Below are 23,502 nucleotides of genomic sequence, written 5' to 3'. Positions count from 1 at the left end.
ATTGCACAAAGGTGTATTTTGTGCTGCAGCATCTATTTTTATTAGAAGGTTAAAGTTTTTGCAACTTAAAACCAGTCATCCCTTAGTTGAGTTTTTGGTTTTGGGGTTTTTTGGGTTAAAAATATGTTCAAAACTTTACATCTTACTACAGTCAAGAAAGCTGTGCTTCATTACTTCACACGACTGTAAAAGATAAGACTGGTATTTGATAAATGGGAAATTCACATTTGGTTTGATAGTGACCTTTAAACCAGGTATTCTGACCCCTAAATTACCTATGAATTTGAGGATCAGATTTGATTAGTTCAGTAGCACTGAGCTATTTAAATGTTTCAGCTTCCATTACATGCAAGATGCCTGGTTAAAATTCTTGTGTCCCATTTTGCAGCATGGTGCTAATTAAATGTAAAATCTGTCTTTAAACCAGAAATTGTACAGAAGCAAGTCACAACAAATGTTGGTGGTGTTTTGTGTTCTGGCTGGAAATGGTATGAAGAACAGCTTTTAGATTTTTCCGGGATGTGTACCTGGATTTCACTGTCAGGGTTTAAAAACTGTTTTCTTCTAATTAAAGATTTCAAGTCGCTGTATATAAAAGGAACAAAAGAGTTTTTAAACTTCTTGTCTCCAGATTTTTTTCCAAGTAATTCTTCTGTATTTTAGAGCTGCAGATATCAGGAAAGAAAATAAATCCACATTTATGTACAGTGCCTGTGGATTTTTTTACTGAAGCAAAGCTAATGGCTGTCAAAAAAAATTCTTTCTGAGCTTACTGTGATGTTTGGCTTCTGTATTTCTTTAAAAGGAGTGTACTAAAAATAAATAGTGGCTATTAGTCCTGTTATGATTTTAAGTCAAAGTTTATCTATCAAGGAACCCCAAACTTTGGTGCCTGAGCAAATTTTGACAGGAGAGCATCAAACTTGAACAGATTTTTGCTGTACATGTTGTGAGCTTCTGCATTCCTGAGCTAATTGGATGTAAAGTGTCACGTAGAATTGTAGTATCTGTTGGTGAACCTGGGCAGACAATAATAATTACTAGGTTGAAGCTTGTTTTCTGTTGAAGCCCAACAGTATACCCTAGTTTTTGTTTAGGATAGGTCTGGTTTAATGCTAGTTTACAATTATTACTCACGGAGCATTATCATTTCAGATCTGTGCATCTACTTTTAAGGTACGCCAATTGCTGTAATTAATTAAAGTGCTGCAGATGCTGCTGGTTAAGCCAATTTAAAGAACAGAGCGTGAATTTCCAGTTATGTGAGCTAGATAATGATAATGCCTTAACGTGGCAGTCGCTCCTGTGAGCCAATTACTGCTCAGATAGCTGAAGCAGGGCTGTGGTTCACTCTCTGCCTCCGTCCATTCCGAGAAGACACGTCTCCTTTTTTATGCCTTTTGCTGCTGAGTAATCTCAGTTTTCCTCCCTGGTTGTGGGGTGGTCCGACTGACAGCTTTTACTCTTAATAAGCTTAGAGGTAATAATCCCAGTCCTGTAGGTCACATGTACAATATGCCTTTTAGTTTCATTTTTTCCTGCTCTCGTTTTGCCAAAACATCAGGCTCTCTGTAATATTATACGAGTGCTGTTGCTGACTACCTGGGACTGAAACACTACTTTCTGATAATTGATTAATGCATGTGTCTCCTCAATGCTTCTACATAACAATATCATGAGATTAAATCTACTTATATTTGTCGGGTTTTTTAGTTTTGTTTTTTAAATTTGCTTTTATTGTAGAATATTTTAAAATATGGATGGATCGAATATTAACTTAATTAGCACTGAGATTTTTTTTAAATCCATAAGTTATGTTAACTTCACAGACAAAAAGTAGAGAAGAAAATACTTTCATTTGAGATATTCTGTTTTTATTAATTTATTCTTGTGTTTGTTTTAGATGGCAAGATGGTATATTAATAAACAAGCCATCAGGAACATCTTTGCCTTTTGTATACATGTGAATTTATTTTGAGGGGAGCTTTGGAATGGTTGACAGTGCTTGTGCCTGTAGCACTCCAGGAATGTTTATGGGGTAGCTGGAATGTGGAGAATAATCCTTTTAAAAGAATGTGTAAAAACTAATTATTTGAAACTGATATTTACTTTGTAGCACTTAGTTTTATGAGTTATAAATTGTGCAAGCCTAATAATGCTAATAAATTTAGATAGTTTCGAAGAGAGAGAAGTGATGTAACACGTGACATACCTGCTGTTTCACTTGCCAATGCCCAGTTTATTGTTTCAGGCTTAGACTGGGGAGAACCTGTGCCATGGAACATTTCTGCATTTCCAGGGCAGCTCTGGCTTGTGCCAGGTGGTTTGAGCATTGCTGCTGTGCCAATGCCCTCGGGAGTGGCAGCCCCTCGGCACCGGAGGGGCTGAGCCTGGAGGAAATGAGTGCACCCGAGTTCATATGCAAAGCGGGGAGAGAGTGGAATTTTCCCAGAATCGAAGCAGAGAGAACAGGTTTTGATCCTGGGTGTGTAAAAGTGAAGCCTTAAAGGTCTGGGAGGCCTCAGGGAGCCTGGGGTAGATGCATGGAGAATGGGCCCTGGAGAGAAACAGGGGAACATTGTTTTGTAGTGGTTGAAGCTTGGGCCCAGACGGAGGAGGAGGAGGAAATTGGCTGCGAAGGAGAGTCCATAATTTCTGTGAGGGAGTGGAAGAGAACAGAGTGCACTACTTAGATGTCTCTGGCCTCATTCCAGAGAATGGAAATAAAGACAAGAAAGTGCATGTGAGCATTTATTGCTTTGTCCTTTTGTGTGTTCTTATGTGACCTGAAGCAAAGGAAAAAAAAATCTTTGTCTCAGTTCAACCATCCTCTGTCTGCAAGGACAGGGAGCTAAGTTCACACAGGCTGGAACAGGAAGAGTAAATCTCCACACAATACTGCATAAAAATGTAACCCCATGTGACGGCTGAACCATTCTCAGTATGCTGCTGTCAAAACAGGTGGTTTCTTGCTCAGTCCTCCCTGCTCCCCACTTTGTGGACAGCAGACCCTCTTTGTGCCCAAACTGGTGCTTCCCTGGCCTTTGGAGAGCTCAGTCTGACTCAGCTCAAACATTGTGGGTTTTTTTTTTCTTTTTTTTCTGGGTGTTTTCTGCTGGTTTAGTGAAAGGAACTGGGCTGTGAAAGAAGAGCCAGTAAAGTGCCATGGTGGGTGCAAGGCAGGAGCCTGTGGCTGGAAAAGTGGGATTGGGTTTTGCTTTGGAGACAGGCACTGTCTGCTGGCTGCAGGCAGAGGTTGTTCCGCTGTGCCTCTGCTCTGGGTGAGGCCCATGAGGAGGGATGGGTGTTCTGGGACCCCTCATGTTCCCCGTGCCCTTCCAGAGCTCCCACCCTGTGCTGCAGCGTGGCTGCTCCCCGTGGGCCTGGCTGCCTTCGCTGGCCCATTCTTGTCCTCTACCTGCACCATATAGTGCTGGGGAGACCTCACTCCAGATGGGTTATTGGGCTCTTCCAATACCTGCCAGCTAGCAGGCTCCTCCAAGAGCAGCTAGCTCTTCAATAGCAGCCAGCAAGCATCTCCCTTCGTGGGGAGCAGAGACCTTTTGCTCAGAGACCATGCATAACCTGCTTTGACCAAGTTTCCATCTGTTCTCTCCTGCTATCCAGTGCTGTGATATTTCAGGGGCATCCTCAGAAATCACCTTCTTCCATGTGGAGCCCTAGCTGTCCTTCGTAAGCCCAACTTGTGTCAGGATTCCCTTGCTTTGGCTCTTTCTAACCTCTTGCTGTGGTAGGACTGTCTCTCCTTGGCAGTGAAATGGCAAACTCTAAGCTCATGCTTTCATTTTGGTGATGTGTAAGAAAGATACTGAACAGACTTATTTTTGTGGCACAGGAACATTAGCAAAGGTTTTATAAGACCATCAATTGTTGTTGAAAGTTTAGGAAAGAATGAATGTGTGGCCAGAGTAAGAGCTGCCCTTACTCTGTGTAGTTTTACTAAAAAGAAATCCTCTCTTGCAAAAGTATCACAACACTCTGTCTGTGTGTGTGTTTCTGTGGGTTCGTGTTTGTTTTCACGTGCTGTAAACCCCAAGATGGAATCCCCTGGTTTATAAGGGCTAATAATTTGTTCCCAAATTTAACAAGGTGCTTAATCACATGGCTTTCTTTAACTTGATTTAATTACAAGTAGGTTGTGTACTGAGAGTCAGTCTTGCACTTAAATACCTTGCTTAAGCAAGGTGCATCCTTTTGGTGTAGCTCTGTCGCTGTGTTTAATAGACGTGAGGAATTTATGGGCCTTACTGAGGAGCATTTGTGCACGTGCTATCCTGTGATAGCTGGGATCAGTACAGCAGATCAGGGCTAACTTCTCAGTTATGATTGGCTGTAAGTTTCCATAAGACTTCTCCAATACCTCTTTATTTTTGTTGAATTTTTGAAATAATAAAAGACAAATTGTATAATTATGGTTTGTTGCCCGTCCTTAATTTTGCAGTCTTTTTTTAAAAAAGGTTTCACAATGCAAGTTATGTTTAAAGAAATCAAATTGTGGGGCAGAACTTGAAAATCCCTTTTTATTATATCCAATTTGAAATAACTATTGTTGTTTGCTAAGACTGCACCAGATTGCTTTGGGACACAAAGCTCTCACTGCCCAGTACTTGCTGAGAAGGAAAAAAAAAAGTGGCAGCTGTATCAAGTTTTTTGCAATTAAAAATCTGGAAAAACTTGTTTAAGAAACTATTAGCCCAAGAACATGCATCTTTTGTCTGTATAATATGCAGCTCTGAATACAACTCTTTTTATCAAGAGTGCAGTGTTTCATATTTAATCAACATAAAATTGAGTGCTTCCCTCACATGAATGTAACACAGATCAAGTCTCAGCCAAAGCAAATAAAAGAATGAATGCTTTGTTAATCATCCATAACTAATTTGTGCATACACAGAAAAAATGAAATCTGTTTTTGACAAGACCTTTTTCATAGGAACAGCAAGGGAGAATTGAACATGTAATGTGCATTAGTAATAGAGAATAGCAATGGGAAGATCTGAGATGTTTGCCTCAGACTACTTCAATTTCTAGATAGTAACAGTATTTAACAGAAACCTAAGGTAAGAGAAGGGTGGGTTTTAAGTTGTTTGCCAGAATGTAATAAGACAAACCTGTGCTGAAGCAGACATAGATGGATTCTTGCCATATATTCATAAGTATTGCAGGGAACTGCCCCATATCTCTGTGACAAACTCAGCTAATAGATAATACACAGTGAAGAAAATGTTAAATGCATTGCTTCTTTGCACAGGCAATATGATTGTGTTGCTCTGCTGACAGTGTGGTTATGGTTGATGGGGCAGCTTCATTACAAGCCCCTGTTTTCAGGCTATTGCAGCTTTAACAAAAAAAAAATTCACCCATTGGACTGAAATTTTCTATGCTTGTCAGCCTTGAGGTGAATTTTACTTTAAGTACAAAGTTAGAAGAAATCCATTTAGCTATTTCCCTGATTGAAACAAATTTGGAGGGAGGGAGGGTGGGATAGGCTTTCAAAAACTTGAGGTTTATGTTTATTGCTGAGGCGCATTTTGGAATGCTTTATGTTTATCCTTGCTGTTAAAATGTATACTGTGTTGTTTATAAACATAGACATAAAGAAATAAATAAGTGCACCTGCACCCCACACCATTCCCACTGCTGTGTGTGCACAGGGTGTGACAGCTGAGGTGTCTGACATGTGTGAGCATGCCCCCATTCCAGCTTCACACAGATGTGAATTTTCAGCTGCCTCCCTTTTGCCCTGGTTGTATTCCCACCCTTTGCTCCCTCCTTCTCCCTGCTGACATCAGGCTCAGCCCCCCCATCAGCAGGATGACGCCGGTGAGATCCTCAGAGCCTGAATTTTTTCCTGCTTCCTGAACTCCGCAGATCCTGCTGTGCTCAGGAGCCATCCCCTGCCAGCCATGCTGCTCTGAAATAACAGCTGGGAGGAGACTTGCAGACTGAATCTCTATCATCGAGGTTTTCCCCCTCATAGTGATTATTTGGATAATAGAAATAGTAATGAAGTGGCATGAGAGAATAGTAATAAAGAATAGTAATAAGGTGTAAGTATAAAGAATAGCAGTAAAGGGCCAGAGGACTGTCTGTTGGGATGGAGACCCTTCCTGGAAAAGCCAAGTCTTCCAGGGTGGATGTTGTGATGAGGATCACAGCCATGGGCAGTGGTGGCCCTGCAGTGTGTCCCCTTGTTGGCAGTGGGAGATACAGGGAGAGGGAAGAGCAACAGCAGGTCTAGTAATTTCTTTGTATTTCGAGGCATTTCTCCATCTGAGTTGTGTCCTGTTGTTGTTATGTATTCTGGTGATTTTGGCTGTCATGGTTTGAGCCTGGCACAGAGCCAGTGCCCCCATGAAAATGCCCTCACCCTGGTGTCTGCTGTGAGATGTGACCAGGAATAAGCAAAACAGGCTCCAGCTTAAACATAAAGAACACTTTATTACCTAAACTACAGGAAAATAGGGAAAAACTATAAGGAAAAGGAAAAAAAAAAAAAATTGAAAACCTTACAAAAAAACCACTTTCCTCCTCCCCACTACCTGAATTTCCCAATCCGATACATTCTCCCAAATCACCAACTGCCCAGCCTGGCACCACACTTTAGTATACTCAAACTTCAGTTCATGAAGAGGAGAGGAGTCCTTCTTGTTCCATAGGCTTCCCCTGGAAACACACTGAAACCTCGTGTGCTTCCCTGTCACTTCGGCACCGCCCGGAAAAAGTCCTTTTGCCGCTTGTGACATCTTCCTTCCATGCCCAGTGCTCTCACCACCGTGCATGGACCAGAGCTGCTTTTAGGGTTGTCTTTCAAGGATGCCTTGTCTCACTCCAAAAAGGCACAGTCTCTGCTTTGGGACATCTGTCCCCCCCATATTTTTCCAACCCCCTGGGGCCGAGGGGTCCTCACGATGAACCCTCCTGGTTCTGAGCCACTGCTTCCCCCCAAGTGCAGTCTCTGTGTCACAGGAACAAACTGAGTCCATGGCCACAAGAAAAGTCCAGCCAAAAGGCCACTCCAAATCATCTCTCCCCATTCAATCATCTCCACGTTCTTCGGGCCAGGTCCTTGTCTCATCTCATCTCCTATCTCCCTTCTTATTCAGCTTCGAGGAGGATTAGCATTTTTGCAAGGCCCCAATCATGAAAGAAAGGGGTTAAAACTTTCAGTCTCTGTCTGTCCCGGAGCTGCGGCACTCCCACACACGCTGCCGCTCCGGCCGGGCACTCTCCCCCCACCCCTTCTCCTCCTGGGCCGGCTGCTATCACATTCGGTGTCGCCGGCTCTCCTGTCTCCCTCCTGGGGGGGGAGATGGCTGCCCGAGGGCTGACTCCCTGGGCTCTTCCACCCTTCCATCCTCGAGGGCCTCCTCACCCCCCATCTCTGTCCAGGCCCAGGACCTACCACGTGGCTGCCCCTCCCCCGCCCAGCAGCAGCGGCTGGACAGGGGAGGGAGATCTGACCTCTTCGCCTCGACGTCCCAAGAGAGCCTCCCAGGGCCAGAGCTCTGCTTTTTAACCCCTGTGTATTCTCGGAGGTGTGTCCAAACCCCACTGGCTACACCAGGTGCCAGTATCAAACTCAGAACATCCATTGGTTTGACCACAGCATCCCAGAATTCCCACTTCTTCCTGGTCAAACCACCACATTGGCACATTCTGCAAAGCTGTGAGCAAGATGCAAGAGAATAAAAAGAGCACAGTCATAAATTTAATAATGGAGATACAGTCATGCTGCAATAATATTGCTGACATGTTCACTTTGAAGAACATTGCACTGTCTTTTATGAAGCAGTCTTTTAGTCTAACTTTGAGAAATTCCCAAAGTGATCAGTCATTTGACCTGGAGTCTCTGGTTCTGCCCAGAGGAATGTTGATGATATGAGCATCACTGCTCAGCATACAGCCATCAGGCACTACAGACCATTCAGCCATTTGCTCTGGGTTTTTGCAGTTAAGGTTCAACTTTCAGTACAGAAAAAATATAAAGTAAGAGTCAATAATATTGACACTCTTGCAGGCTTGTCTCTGTCGTGCGCCTTGCAAACTTTGTCATTTAACATTGTGCATTTCCTCTATGGAAGTTATCCTCAGATGATAACAACTGGTTGATGACACACTGGTATTTTGAAAAACCCATTTTAACAGGTTATATCTATGCTAAATAATTAAGTCTTTCTCTGGAAAGATGAATGAAAGTATGTAAGCTTGTTGGAGCAATTAATCTTTTCACTTTGTTTCTTCTTCGAGGAGTTTTACCTCAAACTTGCTTCCTTGTTGGAGATTATGAAGGAGGTGAATAATGTGCTTATGTTTGCAAGTTTGTTTAAATAATCAAGAGTTAATTCTGGGGCCTGTATCACATATTCCTTCGTGCATGGTATTTGTTTCCTCAGGACAAGGTTTGTAGATAGGCATGGGCTGAGGTGCAGAAACTGTTCTTAATATTATATTGAATTCTCATTAAATATTCACTCCTGAGCTTGAGGTATTATTTCAAACATACCTCTTTAGCACTCAGGATTCTGGGTATTTGTCGTGAAGCGACACCAAGACAGAGTAAGAGAATTTAGAGACTGGAATGGAAAGAGAAAAGAAGCTGAGCTAACAATAAATCAGTAAGTAGTTTATCCTTAAAAAAAAGTCAATTATTTTTCCTTAAAGACTGGCTCTTTTGGGGGATGCTAGCTGGACATCTCTCTTTTGTAGCTGTTTGAAGGTGTAGTAGCACCATTCATGGGAGACCTCTGCACACAGCAGAGAAGTGAATCATGATGGTGGAGGTTTCCTATCAGGCAAAGTAGAACTGAAGAACCAGGCATTGGTAGGTGAGCTTAAATGTAAATTTTGTACCAGGTGTTGCCTATTATTTAAAATAAAACCAGAGAATAACCTGTGAGTCCCTTTAGTTGATACATGAAAAAATGTAGTTACGAGCTGCTAAGTAATGAATAATGTCATGATTATGAAGTCAGCTACCCTGTCCTCCCCCTGGAGAGAGGAGGTCACACAAAATAAGTGTGTTTCTTACTCCAATTTTTGCTAAAAGTTTAGGAGCTAAGTTCATCATCTGCTGTTTCTCCTTCTCTAACATTAGATAAATTATCTGTATTTCTACTTTGTGTTGAAGCTAACTGTACAGAAATACTACAGAGTTATACAGCAGACTGTTCAAAAGCAGGGGGGAACATGAGCCCAGCAGAGCATGGAGCTGCTCCTGGAGACGGGGCACAGTGAGAGGGATGCAGCTGCACACAGCTCCCAGGAAATGGGGCACTGCTGTGTTTTGCTGAGCTGCCAGCCCTGTATGCTGTGCTTTTCTAACAGCCTCACCTGCCACAGGGCAGCAGCAGCTCAGGCCCAGACTTCCTTAAATCTGCTCCTTTGAGAGGAAAGGTTGGAGGATTTAAACAGCCAGTTGATAAGTTTCTCTGCCAGCTTCAGCTGAACTTCCACAAGCTTGTGGTCCACATCCATGGCAAAGTAAAAATGTACAGGAGTTTACAGTAGGAGTTACTTTTATAGCTTTTGTTATATAAAAATTATTTCAATTTGATGGCTTTTGCTTGCTAATGATTACTATGTAGTAGCTCCCACAGGCTTGCACACAGCTGTACCCTGTGCCTTAGCAGACCTGGGGGAGATGGTCACATCCCTGGCTGCTGTAGCATCTGGGGAAAGGAGAGGAACAGTCCCTGATGTGGAGTGATCCCAACAGCAGAGAGTGAATGGCTGTGAAAGGGAAGCAGAACCACTGGGGCATTGGTGAGCTCAGCATGTTGGGATCTAGACTTTGCAGGAAAGGATGTCCTTTTACTGCTGCCAAGGGAAACAGGATAGTCACATATTGCAGGGCTCTTGAGTGGTGCAGCACAAGCTGTAGCTCTGCAAACACAAGCAAAAATTCACGTACTTCGTAAAGATACAGTAATTTCTTCAAGTGCGAGGACATTCTAACTGGTCAAAGGGATCTAAGAGTAAATTGAAACCTGTCACTATAGAAGAAGAGAAACTTGCAAGGATCTCTAGAGGAAGTGATCTGAAAGAGCGAAAAAGCTACAAATACTAGAGTGAATATTTCTCAAATCAGTTATCAGTCTCCTATATACTTCTGAGGGAGAGTTCAGGAATTGTTTCTGCATTACCAAAACAGTCCAGGGGAGAAAGCGATTGAAGATGTTATAAATGGATACATAAAGCAGTTATCCACATCCTATGTGAGGTTCAGGGTTCTGCTACTTACTAAAATTACCCAGCTTACCTGTAATTTTTTCTCTTTTGTCCTTTGTAAGCATCAAGCCCACTTTAGAAGGGGATACCTGTCTCATACAGATGATCTATTAATAAATTACTCAACTAAAATTTTAATCATGCACATACTTTGCCATCTGTCCAGTAGTTGTCTAAGAAGCTTAACAGCATTTTTGATAAAAAACCAGGATCTCTGAATTTTCTTGGTGTTATTCTGCATAGTGTAGATGAATTAACTCAGTTTATTAGGTATAATTTCTTTTTCTAAACTTTGTGTCTGATGTTAATCATTGGAGATTTCCAGAGTCTGTGAATGCAGAGGATTAGCCTGGGAAGATGAAAGGTTTGTTGTTACCTACAGCAGGTCAGTTGAGCACACCCACAGGTATGATTTTAGTCAGAAAGAACCTTTCACTACATACCCCAGTCTCTCAGGGTACCACTGAAATCTCATGGGGCTGTAAGAAGAGAGAAGCTGAAGTACCATATAGTGTTTTCTCTTTGCTTACTGAAATTATTGTCTCTGCTTGTGCTACATGAGAAACAATGTGTGGTGCTTGCAATACAATGATTCATCAATGTAGATGTGCTGTTAAAACCAACATGTTGGTGTTTTTTGAAGGAGTCTTCAAGCTTAAACCTAAGATATGACCAGTATGATAAACAGTCTGGTACAAGGACTTTGGTTCTGCAAGGACAAAGGTCACTTCGTGAGGATAACAAATATATAATTATGTCATTGAGGGTAGCTGTTTCAATGTTTAAAAATGTTTTGTTTCATTCCAAGCCCTCATGTCTAGGGCTCCAGCATTTCTGGCATGTGCAGAATTTTTTAAACATTAAATTCTCAATTCAGATGCATCATAATTCTTAATAATGTTCTGGATACCTTCAACCATTATTTGCTTTTAAACAAGTTTTCAGCAGAGATCGTGCTGCCTTCATTCGGTCCTCCAAATCTCCCATCCGCCTGTCTAAATTATTTTAACTGACATAGTTTCTAATTTACTCTCTCCAGTTGAGAGAGCTCCCTGTAGCTTGTCTATTTTAGCATTTAATTGCTGTATACTCTCCCAAATTAAATTCTGTAGTGATCCATTTTGCTCTGCTGGTGAAGCAGTGATCTCTCCATCTGAGCAAGATGGTGCGTGCAGGGCTGCCATCCTCGCCGGGAGAGGGAGAACCTCCAGCTCCTCTCTGCTGCTGCCTGGGGGCTGCAGGGCCAGGGGGCTGCAGGGGCCAGCTTTCCTCCACAACAGTCTCCATTTAGTTCTGAGGCCAAAGGAGAGGGAAACCCAATGTTTCTCTCAGGGAGTTTTTAGAACTGGACAAATTGCTGTGTCAATTATTTACTGCCAAAGTTTGCTCCTCCTTAAAATCTGCATGTCTTTGTGGGCTTTTTAGCATTTGCTTTTGTAAAAGATGAAAAGGCAAAAATATTATGCTGTATGTTTTCCTTGTTTGTGAGAAAGACTGTGATAATTACTGTTCCTTTTGACAAAATAATATCCAGTAAGGAAACTTGTTGTCTTCCCTAGTTAGGTCTTTTTTTGGATAATGTTTGTACATTGATTACTAATTACTTAATACATTTCTATTAAGGAGGGACCATTTACTATCTAGATAATGAAGAACTTCAGTAGTTTTTGGTCTGGTTTCTGCTGAATGGAAATGTTTTCCTGTTATTTCTCAATATGTGTGTGTGTGGAAGGGAGGGCACTGGAACCTCAGGGGCTGCAGACAGCACAGCAGGGTCACAGCTCTGTGTAGGCAAGCTGAGTTCAGGTCTGCGGAGGTAAAACACATCCTGCTGATTTCTCTGGGGGGACTCTTTCCCCAGCCCAAATAACACAGAGGAATATACCCCATTAACAAAATCCAGTCAATGTTTTGGTTCTGTGTAACTCTGGAAGCTCGGAGGCAGTTTAACAGAAAATACAAAGATGTTTCTTACTTATTTGCACCTCTTATATTAACCTGGAAGAAGACTCGCCAGTCACTTGGTAAGTACAGCATACAAGGTCATTAAAAATACATTTTTAAGGAAAGAAGACTGCATGAAATTCACATTACAGCATTATTTGTCTCTCCTATAAATTAAGAATCTGAGCTCAAACCTTTTGTGTGAAGGTGTTAATCTTTTGGCTCACTTTCTTTGGAACAGAGTTGGGTGCTGTTTAATAGTGTGACATGTCTGTCATCTGTGATCATCATCTTCCCAGTAAAAATGAGCTGTTTGTTCTACAGCTGTGGTCCAGGCTCTCTGCACTTAGTTCCTTAGAATATTTTAGCCCTGCTTGCTGTGAAAGGATCTGTTTAGTAGGGATTGATGGGGATGATTCCTAGACAAGGCTCATGGTACATAGCACTGCTCCACGCTGTTCTCATTGCAGGAGATCAGGCTGTGGGAATCCTTTATGCCAGGCAGATATTTATAGAAGGGTGGCACTTCCTGTGTAGTAAGTTTTGGGATGGCTGAGACTGCTCAGAGTCAGGAATGCTGTGGCAGGAATAATGCATGGTTGCATTACTGAAAAGGAATTTATGTGATAAATGGGTCTGGCCCTGTATCTGTGTCAGTAAATGCAGCTTCATTGGCTTCATTTGAGCTGACTGCAGTTTGGCCAGTGTTACTTTTCCCTTCTCTAGCCCCAAACTTTGTTATCTGATGGTCATTTGAGGGTTTGTGGAAGTAACTTAAAATGCTGGGGAGGGATAGTGCTGGGTACTGCTCCTTGAAGAACCATGCAGAGGTTTTGGAAACCCTGTTTGCTGTGTCTGTGTGTGCTGTTGGGCCCCAGGCTTTGGCAGAGCCAAGTGCAAGGCGAGATTTCACCTGAGCCTGGCCCTGCACTCACAGCTTGTGATTCCTGTGGCTTCAGATTGTCTGGAATTTGTCTTTCTGATGGCACCACTGAATTGCACTTCTGTTGGTATCTGAGGTGATGTTTTTCAAGTCTGTGCAAACACAAACAGGATGCCTAGAAATTGGGAACTGCCTGAGTTCATTATTACTAGTATTCCTTTGTTCAAAAAAGAAGTGCAACTTTTATTGATCTATTGAGTATTGCTTGTTCTACATATTTCTTTGTCTGAAATCAGAAATCAAAGTACTCCAGGGTATTGGGAAGTCTTTATGTTTTCTAAATTAGTTTTCATTTTGCTAACTTTGAGTGCATCTTCGACTTCCAAATTTTTAATAATTTGCTCAAATTTTTCCTAAATTACCAGGATGCAGGAGTATCAACCACCCAGTGAGCATAGAGCAGAGCCAGCTGTGTGCTTCATCCTGCTGCCTTGCCAGCTGGGAACAGCTGATACAGCTTGATGCACTGCCCAGATGGGGTTATTTCACCCAAAAAATGGTGTATGTTTGAGGCATTTTGAGGACTGTGGGCAATAGGAGGAGGAGACTGTCAAGAAAAGTGAAGCTGCTTGTGAGAGAAAAGTGTAGAATACAAAAGCAGAAATTTCCCCAACACAGGAGAGAAAGATAGAAAAGTATTGTTATTTATGTGCAGATTATACTCTTCTTAAGTGAACTAAAATGATCACTCTGGCAAACAATGTACTTCTAAAATAACATACAGATTTCTCATAGCCTTCAGTTGACCCAACACAGCCATTATTCTGTTATGCAAGAAGATAGGCCTGCTGTAGTTTCTGCTAACATACTAAATAGTTATATTTTAAATAATTAAAATAATTTATTCATGATTTCTAGGACAATCACACATTTTATTTTTTTCCAGTGAGCTGTTTCACTTGCTAGAACCATACAGTAACAAATATGAAACAACAAAAAATAGTTGTTAGCCAATGCTCCATGCATTCTCTTATGAGTCATCCAGCAGTGCCCATTCTCGGTCTCAGTAGGATGTTTGAGCTGAAAGATAGCATAGAGGTATTTTACTGGCATTGTATGTTATCTTCTGTCTTTCTGTGACATTCAGATATCATGGCTGATTTTATTTGCATAATGCATTGCCGTTCTTAAGAGTAAAGGGTTTCAAAATTGCTGTTTTCTTGCAGAATGCATTCCATCTTCACTGTTAAGTGTTGTATTTTCTCACTTCTCTTTATTATTGCACTGAATTGTTTCTCTCTTGTGACTTCAAAATTGACTTTTCATGCCACCCTTTCACAAAACAGGATGTGGCAACCCTGGCAGTCACATGAATGTAAAACACCTGGAGGCATAACAGAGCCTTACACAGTTTAAACTTTGATTATATAGGCAAAAGCAGGAAAGTTGAGCAATTAAAACATTTGCACTGGGATTCCTGCTTGACTTTCCACATGCTCATATGAGACAGAAGTAAACACCAGATCAGACTTTTGCCCTTAAATGGATATTATTTACTCAGTATCCTACCAAAGTGGGCTTCTCTTTGGAATAACTCATTCAAGCCTACTGCTCAGCTGTTTCTGTCCACTCTGCTTTGTAGGTTTGCTGTCTACTCCATTCTTGGATTATTTGATCCCTGCTAGTTTAAGAATTGTTCATCCTTCTGCAAAAAAATGTCTCAGTTTCTCGGTTTCACTCAAATTTCTACTACAGGAATCATGTAGATTTTTAGGAAGAAAATGCTACAATCTTTGCAAGAAGTGATTATTAGCATGCTCTAACATTTAAAGACAGTTTTTTAGAAGCTGGTTGTGTGTCAGAGTAGAAAACACAATCCGTTGTGAATCAGTCATGGACCTAAGCAGTTTGAGAATTTTCTTGTAACATACAAAACATTTTTCCCATCTACTTACGTAGCTAAAACCATGTAAGGCTAAACCTGTAAAGCTCAAAAGGAGAAAACATTGCAAAACTTCCAACAGACTTCACTTTCTGGAAAAGTAGGAGGATATACTTAAACTTACATATGAAGCAAAATAAGACTTGAAATATCAGGCACAGTCTATTTTATTTGGGTTTGGGGATTTTGGTTGGGGGTTTTTGTGTATGATAATATTACAGATTTGGACTTTTGTAAGCATTTGGAACTTGAAAAGTCAACTTCTGTCTTTGGCCCACAAAAATGTGAAATTTAATTTCTTAGGGAGACTGAACTCGATTGCCAAGAGTATCTTGTTCTTCACAGCACATCAGGATATGTAGTGATAGGAGAATCTTCCTGCTCATGGCTGGCTTCTTCCCTTTGTCCTGGCACCCTGCTGCCTGCATTCTTGTCTGCCTTTTCCTCTACATCAGCTAACACCAGAAGATTCCATTGGGAATTGCTGATGATCATCTTCACTGGGAGAACTTGGTCTCTTCCTTATTCTTGTTTCTTATTCACTTTCCAATCCAGATAATCTGAAGGTGCAAATGACAAGATGATCATTTGTGCAATAAGTAGATACTAAGTGAAAATGCAATTTCACATAATTTCAAAATTCTTCTGCCTTGCTATCTGTGTCTGGCTTTTGCATGCTTGCAAGTTCAGTGTTGTGTGCTTTGTCTTCACTTCAGAACCACCACTAAATTGGAGATAGGGTTGGCTTATCTTGTTTGCTTTGACTTTTTTAGAAAAATCACTTTGATAAAGACAACATGCACCTGACTTAGCAGATAAGATGGTGTGTTTGTAACAAGAGAAAGTAGCTCTGCCCCCAGGTATCCCTGTTTTTTGGAGTCACTGAAGCATATTGGTGTTCCCTAAGTGACTTAGTGGGAGATCTCTGTGTTTTCTCATGGCATTGGCTGCATCCAACGAGTGAGCAAGCACTGAGAAGGCATTTGTAGCTACACAAGGAAATAAATCCAGATCTTTGTTGGATTTGGGATATTCACAGCTGCCGAAAAGCGATTTTTCTGTTGGACTGAGAAGAGCATGTCAGAAGACAGGCATGGTGTGGCTGGTGAATGATTCATCTGCAAGGCTTCAAGCAAGCACCCACATTCATGATTTGCTCTGAGATCTGTTGATCTTGCTAAGATCAACATCTTACTGTCAACATCAACTATTCAAAATCTTCCAAGATGAGTTGTCTAAGATTCTGTTGGGTGTAGATGCCTGAACAGGCGCTGCAGTAAACCTTGCATTCCGTATAACGAGTTGTAATGTTAGTTATTCTAAAGGCATGATACAATAACAGATTATTGCTGTTCATATCTGTGTAATAATGGAAACTCCCTGATTGTACTTTCCATTTTACACATTGTCAGAACCTTGGACCTTAATCTTGCTCTTTGATTGACAACTGCAGCCGGGGAAGAAGCACTCGTATTGTTTGTGAGAGTCGCATCTGTTCAACTTAATTCAGCTGAGAGTATTTGCATATTCTTAAGTATTTCTTCTGAGAGGGCCTAAATCCTTCTCAAGTGTTTGATGCATTTTTGAAATTCATTCATAAGGTATCTACATGCACTAATAGTTCTGTATAATATTGCTGTGCATAATCTGTCAGATAAGGCTAGTTTTTTAAACAAGGTATTCTTTGGGGATGACATATTACATTCTGACTTATTCTACTGGGCAGAAATGTCAAGTACTTTGAAAAAGGATGCTTGAATGTTTTGATTGAATTAGTATTCTTTATTCAACACAAATTGTCAACTGCAGTAAAATGTCCTATTGTGGGAAGATTTTTCAAAAGAATTAATAGCAGGGCTTTTTTGTTTTATTTTTTGTTACTAGAGCTTTTTTACATATAATCATTCCTTTCCTGACAATCCTGATACTAGATAAAACAAGAGAGTCGATTCTTAGATGCATTTTAGATTAATTTATCTGGATTGTTAAGCCATGAGCAACATTTTTATATTGAAATACACCTTTGGCTTTTCAAATAAAAATTTGGCTTTTATCTATTTTGCTCTTTATTTTTTTCTTTCAAAATTTTTATCAATATTTTTGGAAGTATTGTCAATTTTAGTTTCAGGAACCTTTTGCTCTTGGTAGTGCATGTACACCACTAATGAGAAGAACTGCTGCTCTGAAAAATATTCAGGTATTCTGTTTGAGCATGAAACACAAACTAGATGACCTCAAAGAAATACATGCATGGTCCAAACCTATGTCTTCCATAGGCTGGAAGTTCCACTCCAGAACCAGCTGTGTTTGGACAGAGCATGTCCAATTTGCTGTGAAAAGAAATGAGAATATATTCCCAGCAGTTTAACTGGATGGGGGCTGTGGATCTGGTTCAAGCTCAAGCTATTAAAGACACCCTAGATCTTGTAATGGAGCACCACTAATCACAGTGGACAACCTTTTTTTTTTTTCCAATTGCACTAAGAAAGTGTTAAGAAATTAGTTTCTGTCGCTCGACAGGGCCATAGTGATTTTTTGAAAAAAAAAACAAAACAAAAACAAAACCAAACCACACAACCAAAGTAACCCCTACAGATTTAATAAGTGCATTTTTTGTTTTGTGCACATGCAGGTTTTAGTGTAACAGAACCTTTCACATTATCTTTGTTTTTCTTTTGCTTTCAGGAATCTCCTTCTGGACGTAGAAAAGCGCTTGCCACCAGCAGCATCAACATGAAGCAATATGCCAGCCCCATGCCTACACAGACAGATGTCAGGTTAAAATTCAAGCCTTTGTCTAAGAAAGTGGTAGCTGCCACACTACAGTTCTCCTTATCTTGTATTTTCCTGAGGGAAGGAAAAGCCACGTAAGTTGTTTGTTTGTTGGGGGTTTTTTAAACCAGATAGCCTGCTTTGTGTTGCTTTTCAAAGAATCCTTTGGATAAAGAGCTCTTTCTGTATAGAATGGTGGAATTTGAGAGCATCCTTCAGCATACCTATCATTCCTGCCATACTTGGTTTCTTAACCGAGTAAAAGTTGTTTCTTACTCTGATTTCAGCCTTGTGTTCTTCAGAGGCAAATGGCTTGTACTCTACTCTTACAGACATTTTAAGTAACAACAGCTTAAATGCATCTACAGGTCTGAAATTAGTGGGAGTGTGTGTTTATGTTCATGTATGTCCTCATCCAACAATACCCTTGGCAGATTTCAAGGGAGCCCACTAATATTTCACAAATGCAATAAGGACAAAGCCAGTTGGAAGGTGAGGGAGGGTGGAGTTAGAGTTAAGATTTTGGGTTGAGCACAAGAACATCCTGTGGGAAGAGTTCTCTTGGGCGCTGATTACCTCTCCCTTGACTCACTCACTTGGTTCTAGAGTATTAGAAAGCAGGTAACTGCGACGAAGGGGAGGAAATGATGCATCTGACTTCATGGATATTAGAAAGTTAATTAATTACATTACTATACCATGCCATTCTATACTATATTACATCTAAACTAAATTTGCACAAGCACTTAACTGTATAGAATTTCATGACTGTTAGCTGATAGTCCAAACACACACATGGATTTAATTGGTTAATGAATCAAAACACTTGCACTAGAATTCAATTATTAATTTTCTTCAGGTAAACAATTTTCTTCAATGCATTTTACTTGTTCTAAAACACAGGAGCAGTAAATGAGATAAGAGTTGTTTTTTCTTTCTCTGAGGTTCAGAGAATGTGAATCACAGAAATATCGTTAGGAAGTTGTGCCTTGCTTTTCTCTGTGAAAAGAAATGTGGCCACACTAGGTTGTAAGTTATTGACAGGGCTTTCATAGCACCCTGAACAAGGCATCTGAAAAAAGCTGCTCTTTGTGAAAGCACTGGTTTCCAGTATGTGTAAATAGACACTGCCTTTTTTTTAATCTTGTTAATGATTTCAGATATTTATAGAAGGGATTTTAATCCTATAACACCATCAGGAGTTATGAATGAATGTAGGCATTGCACACAGCATGTGGGCAGTAGGTCTGGCCAAGCATTTTCACTTTAACCAAAGCAGACCAGGCAACAAGCATTTGCCAGCCTTTCTGGGCTGGTTTAAAATTTTAGGAAGCAGTTGTTAAGTTAACTCTTGATGCAAAGCAGTATTTTTTTACCCTTTACAGTTCTGTTAATTAAAAACTTTCCCTTCAGAAATTGATATATATTTATGAGTTGTATTAATTTTGTTTTTTCACCATATTCAAGATCAGATCTGATATCATAGACCTCCCTGAAGAAAACATCAAAATGTTTAAAGAATTTTAAAGAATGTAGTAATATCAGATGTGGTATTAACAATCTGCATTTTAATGCCTGGTGTCATGTTTGTTATTTAGGGATGAAGACATGCAAAGCCTGGCTAGTTTGATGAGTATGAAACAAGCTGATATTGGTAACCTAGATGATTTTGAGGAAGACAATGAAGAAGATGAAGAAAACAGAGTGAATCAAGAGGAAAAGGCTGCAAAAATTACAGGTTGGTTTTGCCACAGGCATTGTAAAATATAGTTTCCTTTGCTTATTGTCCCTTTCTTTTATCCTTATGCTATATTTTTATTTCACTTAAAAAAAATCCTAATAACCACAACAATATTTAGGATAGCTTGATTGAACAGGAACCCATCCATAACTCAATGAAGTTTATTACTTGTGAATCCAAGAGCCTTGATTTGTGTGTGTGTGTCCTGTTTTTGGGAGAGAATGCATTAAGTAGGTAGCATTTTAGGGAAGCAAAGAACCAGCATGAGCAGAGGAGCAGCAAAAGCAGAGGGAAAGGGTCAGTGAGCGAGAAGACAGGAGGAGAGGCTCAAGTGAAATAATGAAGGCACTTTATGAGAATAACTGCGAAATGAGTTGTGCCATGGACAAGTGCTGAGGTTCTGTTTAATAACATGGCAATTCCAGGCTGCATATTGCTGTCTTTTGGGTGGGGGTGTCTCATGGAAAAGAAACTGGGAGGCTGTTAAAGGACTTTAATGAATTTGATAGTGAAGTTGTTTGAAGTGAGATAGTGTAACCACATTTGAATTGCTGATGAAAATGCTTAGTGTGTTCAGGATAGCTGAACTAATCGAGGCAAGTCAGATCAGGATGAGATGATGTTAAATTGTTGGTAGAGATCAGTGTGTAGTATTGCTCCAGATGGGTTCTGTAGGAACTCTTTGTGTAATGAATCAGGAAAAGAAAATTAACTTCTGGTGCCAGACTTCATAACTTCCAGTGCTCTTGCAAAATGTCTGAAATAAAGGGAACCTTCTCCAAAGTGGGGGAAGAGCATCTCGAGTGGAGAAGTGAATTGTCAAATCTGTTCTTGAAAATTCAGAGGAACATTGGTTCAGTGTTATGAAACATTACTTTCATCACTTCTTTTTGAGCTTTCGTTGCAATCAAAAGGTTCAGCCTGAAGCATTTATTACCTAGTTACATTTAGTGTTGTGAAAGGATGCAAATATGTTTTCTGTATGCTTTACATATTCAATTAAACATTTTTTACCCTGGCCAAATCTCTAGTTATGCTGTATGTGCCTGGCACAGAGCATACTGGAAAGTGTGGAGTGAGGTATCTGAGAAACCAGGATAATGTATTCTTGGTTGGGGAGCAGAGATATACCAGTCTGGTCACACTGAAATCATTCTGCAGGGTTTACTTCTTTCCCAGTGTAACCAGAATAAATCAGATCACAACATAAACCAAAACCTGACATGTTCACCAGGCCATTGGGTAGTCACAGAGAAGGCCAAACTAAGGAGGGGTAATGTTCAGTCTATAGAAACTCCAGTGCACAAGGGTTTTATTAGGATCTGCCTGGGTACTGCACTGAGGACTACAGAAAACCCAGATGCAGAAGGGCAGCAGGTGAAAAGCATCTGATCTTGCTTCTCAACACTTGATTTTGCAGCACTCAACAAGGCTGCAAATGATTCCTAAACAAGCAAAAGTCTTATCTAGGTTAGACTAGGCTGTCTACTATCCTTTGGGTATGGAGTGAACATCTTTGGAGATAGATGGCAAGGGTGAGCTGTCTGATGTGCAACACAAGCTATTTTAGAGTCATTTCAGCTTTTCCATCTGCTTTTGCAAAGGCCAAAATTATCTGTTCAAAACTAACAATACCTCCATGAAAGGCAGAAGCAATAAATACTTCTGGAATACACAATTTCTGTGCCTTTCTCAGCCTGCTCTGATACTGTTTTCTAACCATACAAGATGGGAGTGTTGGATTGATTTTTTTTGTATCATGACATGAGGAAGGTCAGCCTTGGAATTTTTCTTCTTATGTTGGTTACAACAGCTGAGTTGCTTTACAAGCCTGGCCAGCTTTTCCCACCTTTGAGAAGGAGAGGGATGGTGAAGGGGAATGAGTGCATGCAATTTCCCAAGCAAATGGGAGAACATAAAACATAGGGCAGTAAGTAAACATTAATAAAGAAGATGTAAAGTATCTGTTTCAACATGTGTTCAAGATTGATTTCATTGGCAATTGCAGTGACTCCTGCAATAAATATAATGAATGGGGAAAGCTAGAAGAGCTGAGGAAGCAAGGGAGAAAGAGGTAGGAATCATTGTAGAAAAGCAGGAAAAAATTTAGAAAGAAGGAAATGTAACAAAACTGATGTAGCAAAGAATTCTTTCAAAAGCTGTGTTCACAAAATACCATAAAGTTAATTGAGGAAGTTACATAACCCTTTTGAAAGCTTGCTGCTACCAACATTTTCTCCTCTTGTGCTGTGCTGGGTGTTGGCAGCTGAGGAGCTGGAATGCCTCACTGACTCAGAGTGCCCCGTGGCAAATCCCTCACCTCAGTGTGCCTGTTTTCCCAGCTGTAAAACGGGGATATTGCCTCCAACACCTCCTGGAAATGATGGGAGCAGCACACAGTTAATGTTTCTAATTGGCCTTGCAATGAGTCGCAAGGAGGGAAGGATTGTTTTCCTTCTTTGGACTCCAGATTTTCTCCCTGCTGACTTGATGTCTGAAATGGTATTTGCTCCCAAGGCACAGCTGCAAGAGGCGCTGCAAGGCTTTTATCAGACACTGCTCCTTTTTGCAGTACAGCAATTTTTATTGGTTTTTGTTTGTGCGGGTTCTTTTTCGTTGTGCCAAAGTTGCAGTTTCATAGATGAACATATATATCCACTGCTGGGAGAGCAAGGGAGATCTGCTGTGTGGGGCTCTAGATGGTGCAGGTGAGTTAGGAAATGCTGCTTCTCTTCCTTGATGGGTTGCCTAACTTGGAGTAGGTATCTGTGCCTCTGTTTCTTCAGCTATGAAGTAGGTGGTGCAATACTGACTGACCTCAAAAGCAGTGGAATTTGGGGTGGTCAGCATGGAACTGCTGCCATACAACTGACCAGACTGAAAGATGTTTTCCATTCCAAGCACTGCTTTCACTTGGAGAAATCTCACTCCATCTCAGGCTTTCCCCCTCTTCCTTCCCAGTATTTCTTGTTGAAATGTTTCATGTGTAAAAGCCGTATCTCCCCCAACTGTTCTGTGTGAAGTTGAAAATTGTTTGTTGCCATGAATTAAATTTAAAATGTTTAGTTTCTACACTGTCAATATATATGGATTTAAACCTCCCTGAATTATCCTGTCCTTAGTCTTCAGTGGAACACATCTCATACCTGAAGAAAATGTGCCTCATAACTCACAAACAGGGTAGTAATAAATGTACTTCTCTTAATGTTTTAATTCCTACTTAGAGCCTCCTGCTGGGGTTAATAGCTGCCTTCTGCTCCATCTGCCCAGGAGCACAGTGTCTGTCCTGGGGCACCACATGGAGTCAGGAACGTGCCCATGTGCTATTGCAGGAGCCTGAATCCCAGCACGTTTAAAGAGCAAGCTTCTGGGTAACAATATGCGTAACCCTTTTTTTGCAATTTGTAAAACCATACCTCTCCTGGCAACTTCTGGTACATTTACTCTTTTTCTTTGTCAGGATCGCCAAGCTGCTTGGAAAAAAAAAAAAAAAGAAAAAGAAAAAGAAAAAAGAAAGGGAGAAGAATGAAAAAAACCCCAAAAACCAAAGCAGTGATTTATGTGACATACTTGTAGAACAAGCTAATGTGTGTTTGTAGATAATGAGATTTATAAAAGATAATATAGGATATAAATCTCCAACCTACCATTTCCATACTCCAAAATATGACATAAACCATTTAATATTGTAATGAGAAACATTGTAGTACGTATGGGTGTTTAGGTTGGCAGATAAGACCAGGTGATTCAGACCACATCAAAGAACTCTCTCTTTTTAAAGCTCTGAACTTAATTTGTTATTTTCTGACAATAAAAACTGAATTATAATTGTTTTGGGGTTTTTTTTTCCACATGCTGACATAATAAATTGTAAATCATGTCAGCATCTGAGCCTGGTTTTAACTACTAATTCGTTAGTACTGCTGTTTTATGAGGTCAGCTCTGTTTTATTTGAGTACAGGAAGGTAT

General features: G+C 40.5%; 1 protein-coding gene across 6 annotated transcripts in view; it reads left to right on the top strand.

Moving 5' to 3' along the window:
* EHBP1 (EH domain binding protein 1) overlaps positions 1-23,502 on the top strand; it is a 207,262-nt gene that overhangs the window by 60,976 nt on the left and 122,784 nt on the right. For all 6 annotated transcript variants that reach the window (XM_064709260.1, XM_064709257.1, XM_064709259.1 and 3 more), the window contains exons 6-7: positions 17,706-17,887; positions 19,391-19,530. In XM_064709260.1, the coding sequence (XP_064565330.1) occupies positions 17,706-17,887; positions 19,391-19,530 (322 nt within the window). The remainder of the gene's footprint in view (positions 1-17,705; positions 17,888-19,390; positions 19,531-23,502) is intronic.

This window comes from Zonotrichia leucophrys, chromosome 3, assembly GCF_028769735.1.
Source record: "Zonotrichia leucophrys gambelii isolate GWCS_2022_RI chromosome 3, RI_Zleu_2.0, whole genome shotgun sequence".
Taxonomy (NCBI): Eukaryota; Metazoa; Chordata; class Aves; order Passeriformes; family Passerellidae; genus Zonotrichia; species Zonotrichia leucophrys.
The sequence above is the reverse complement of the archived record's forward strand: the minus strand, read 5'-3'. Positions and strand labels throughout refer to the sequence as shown.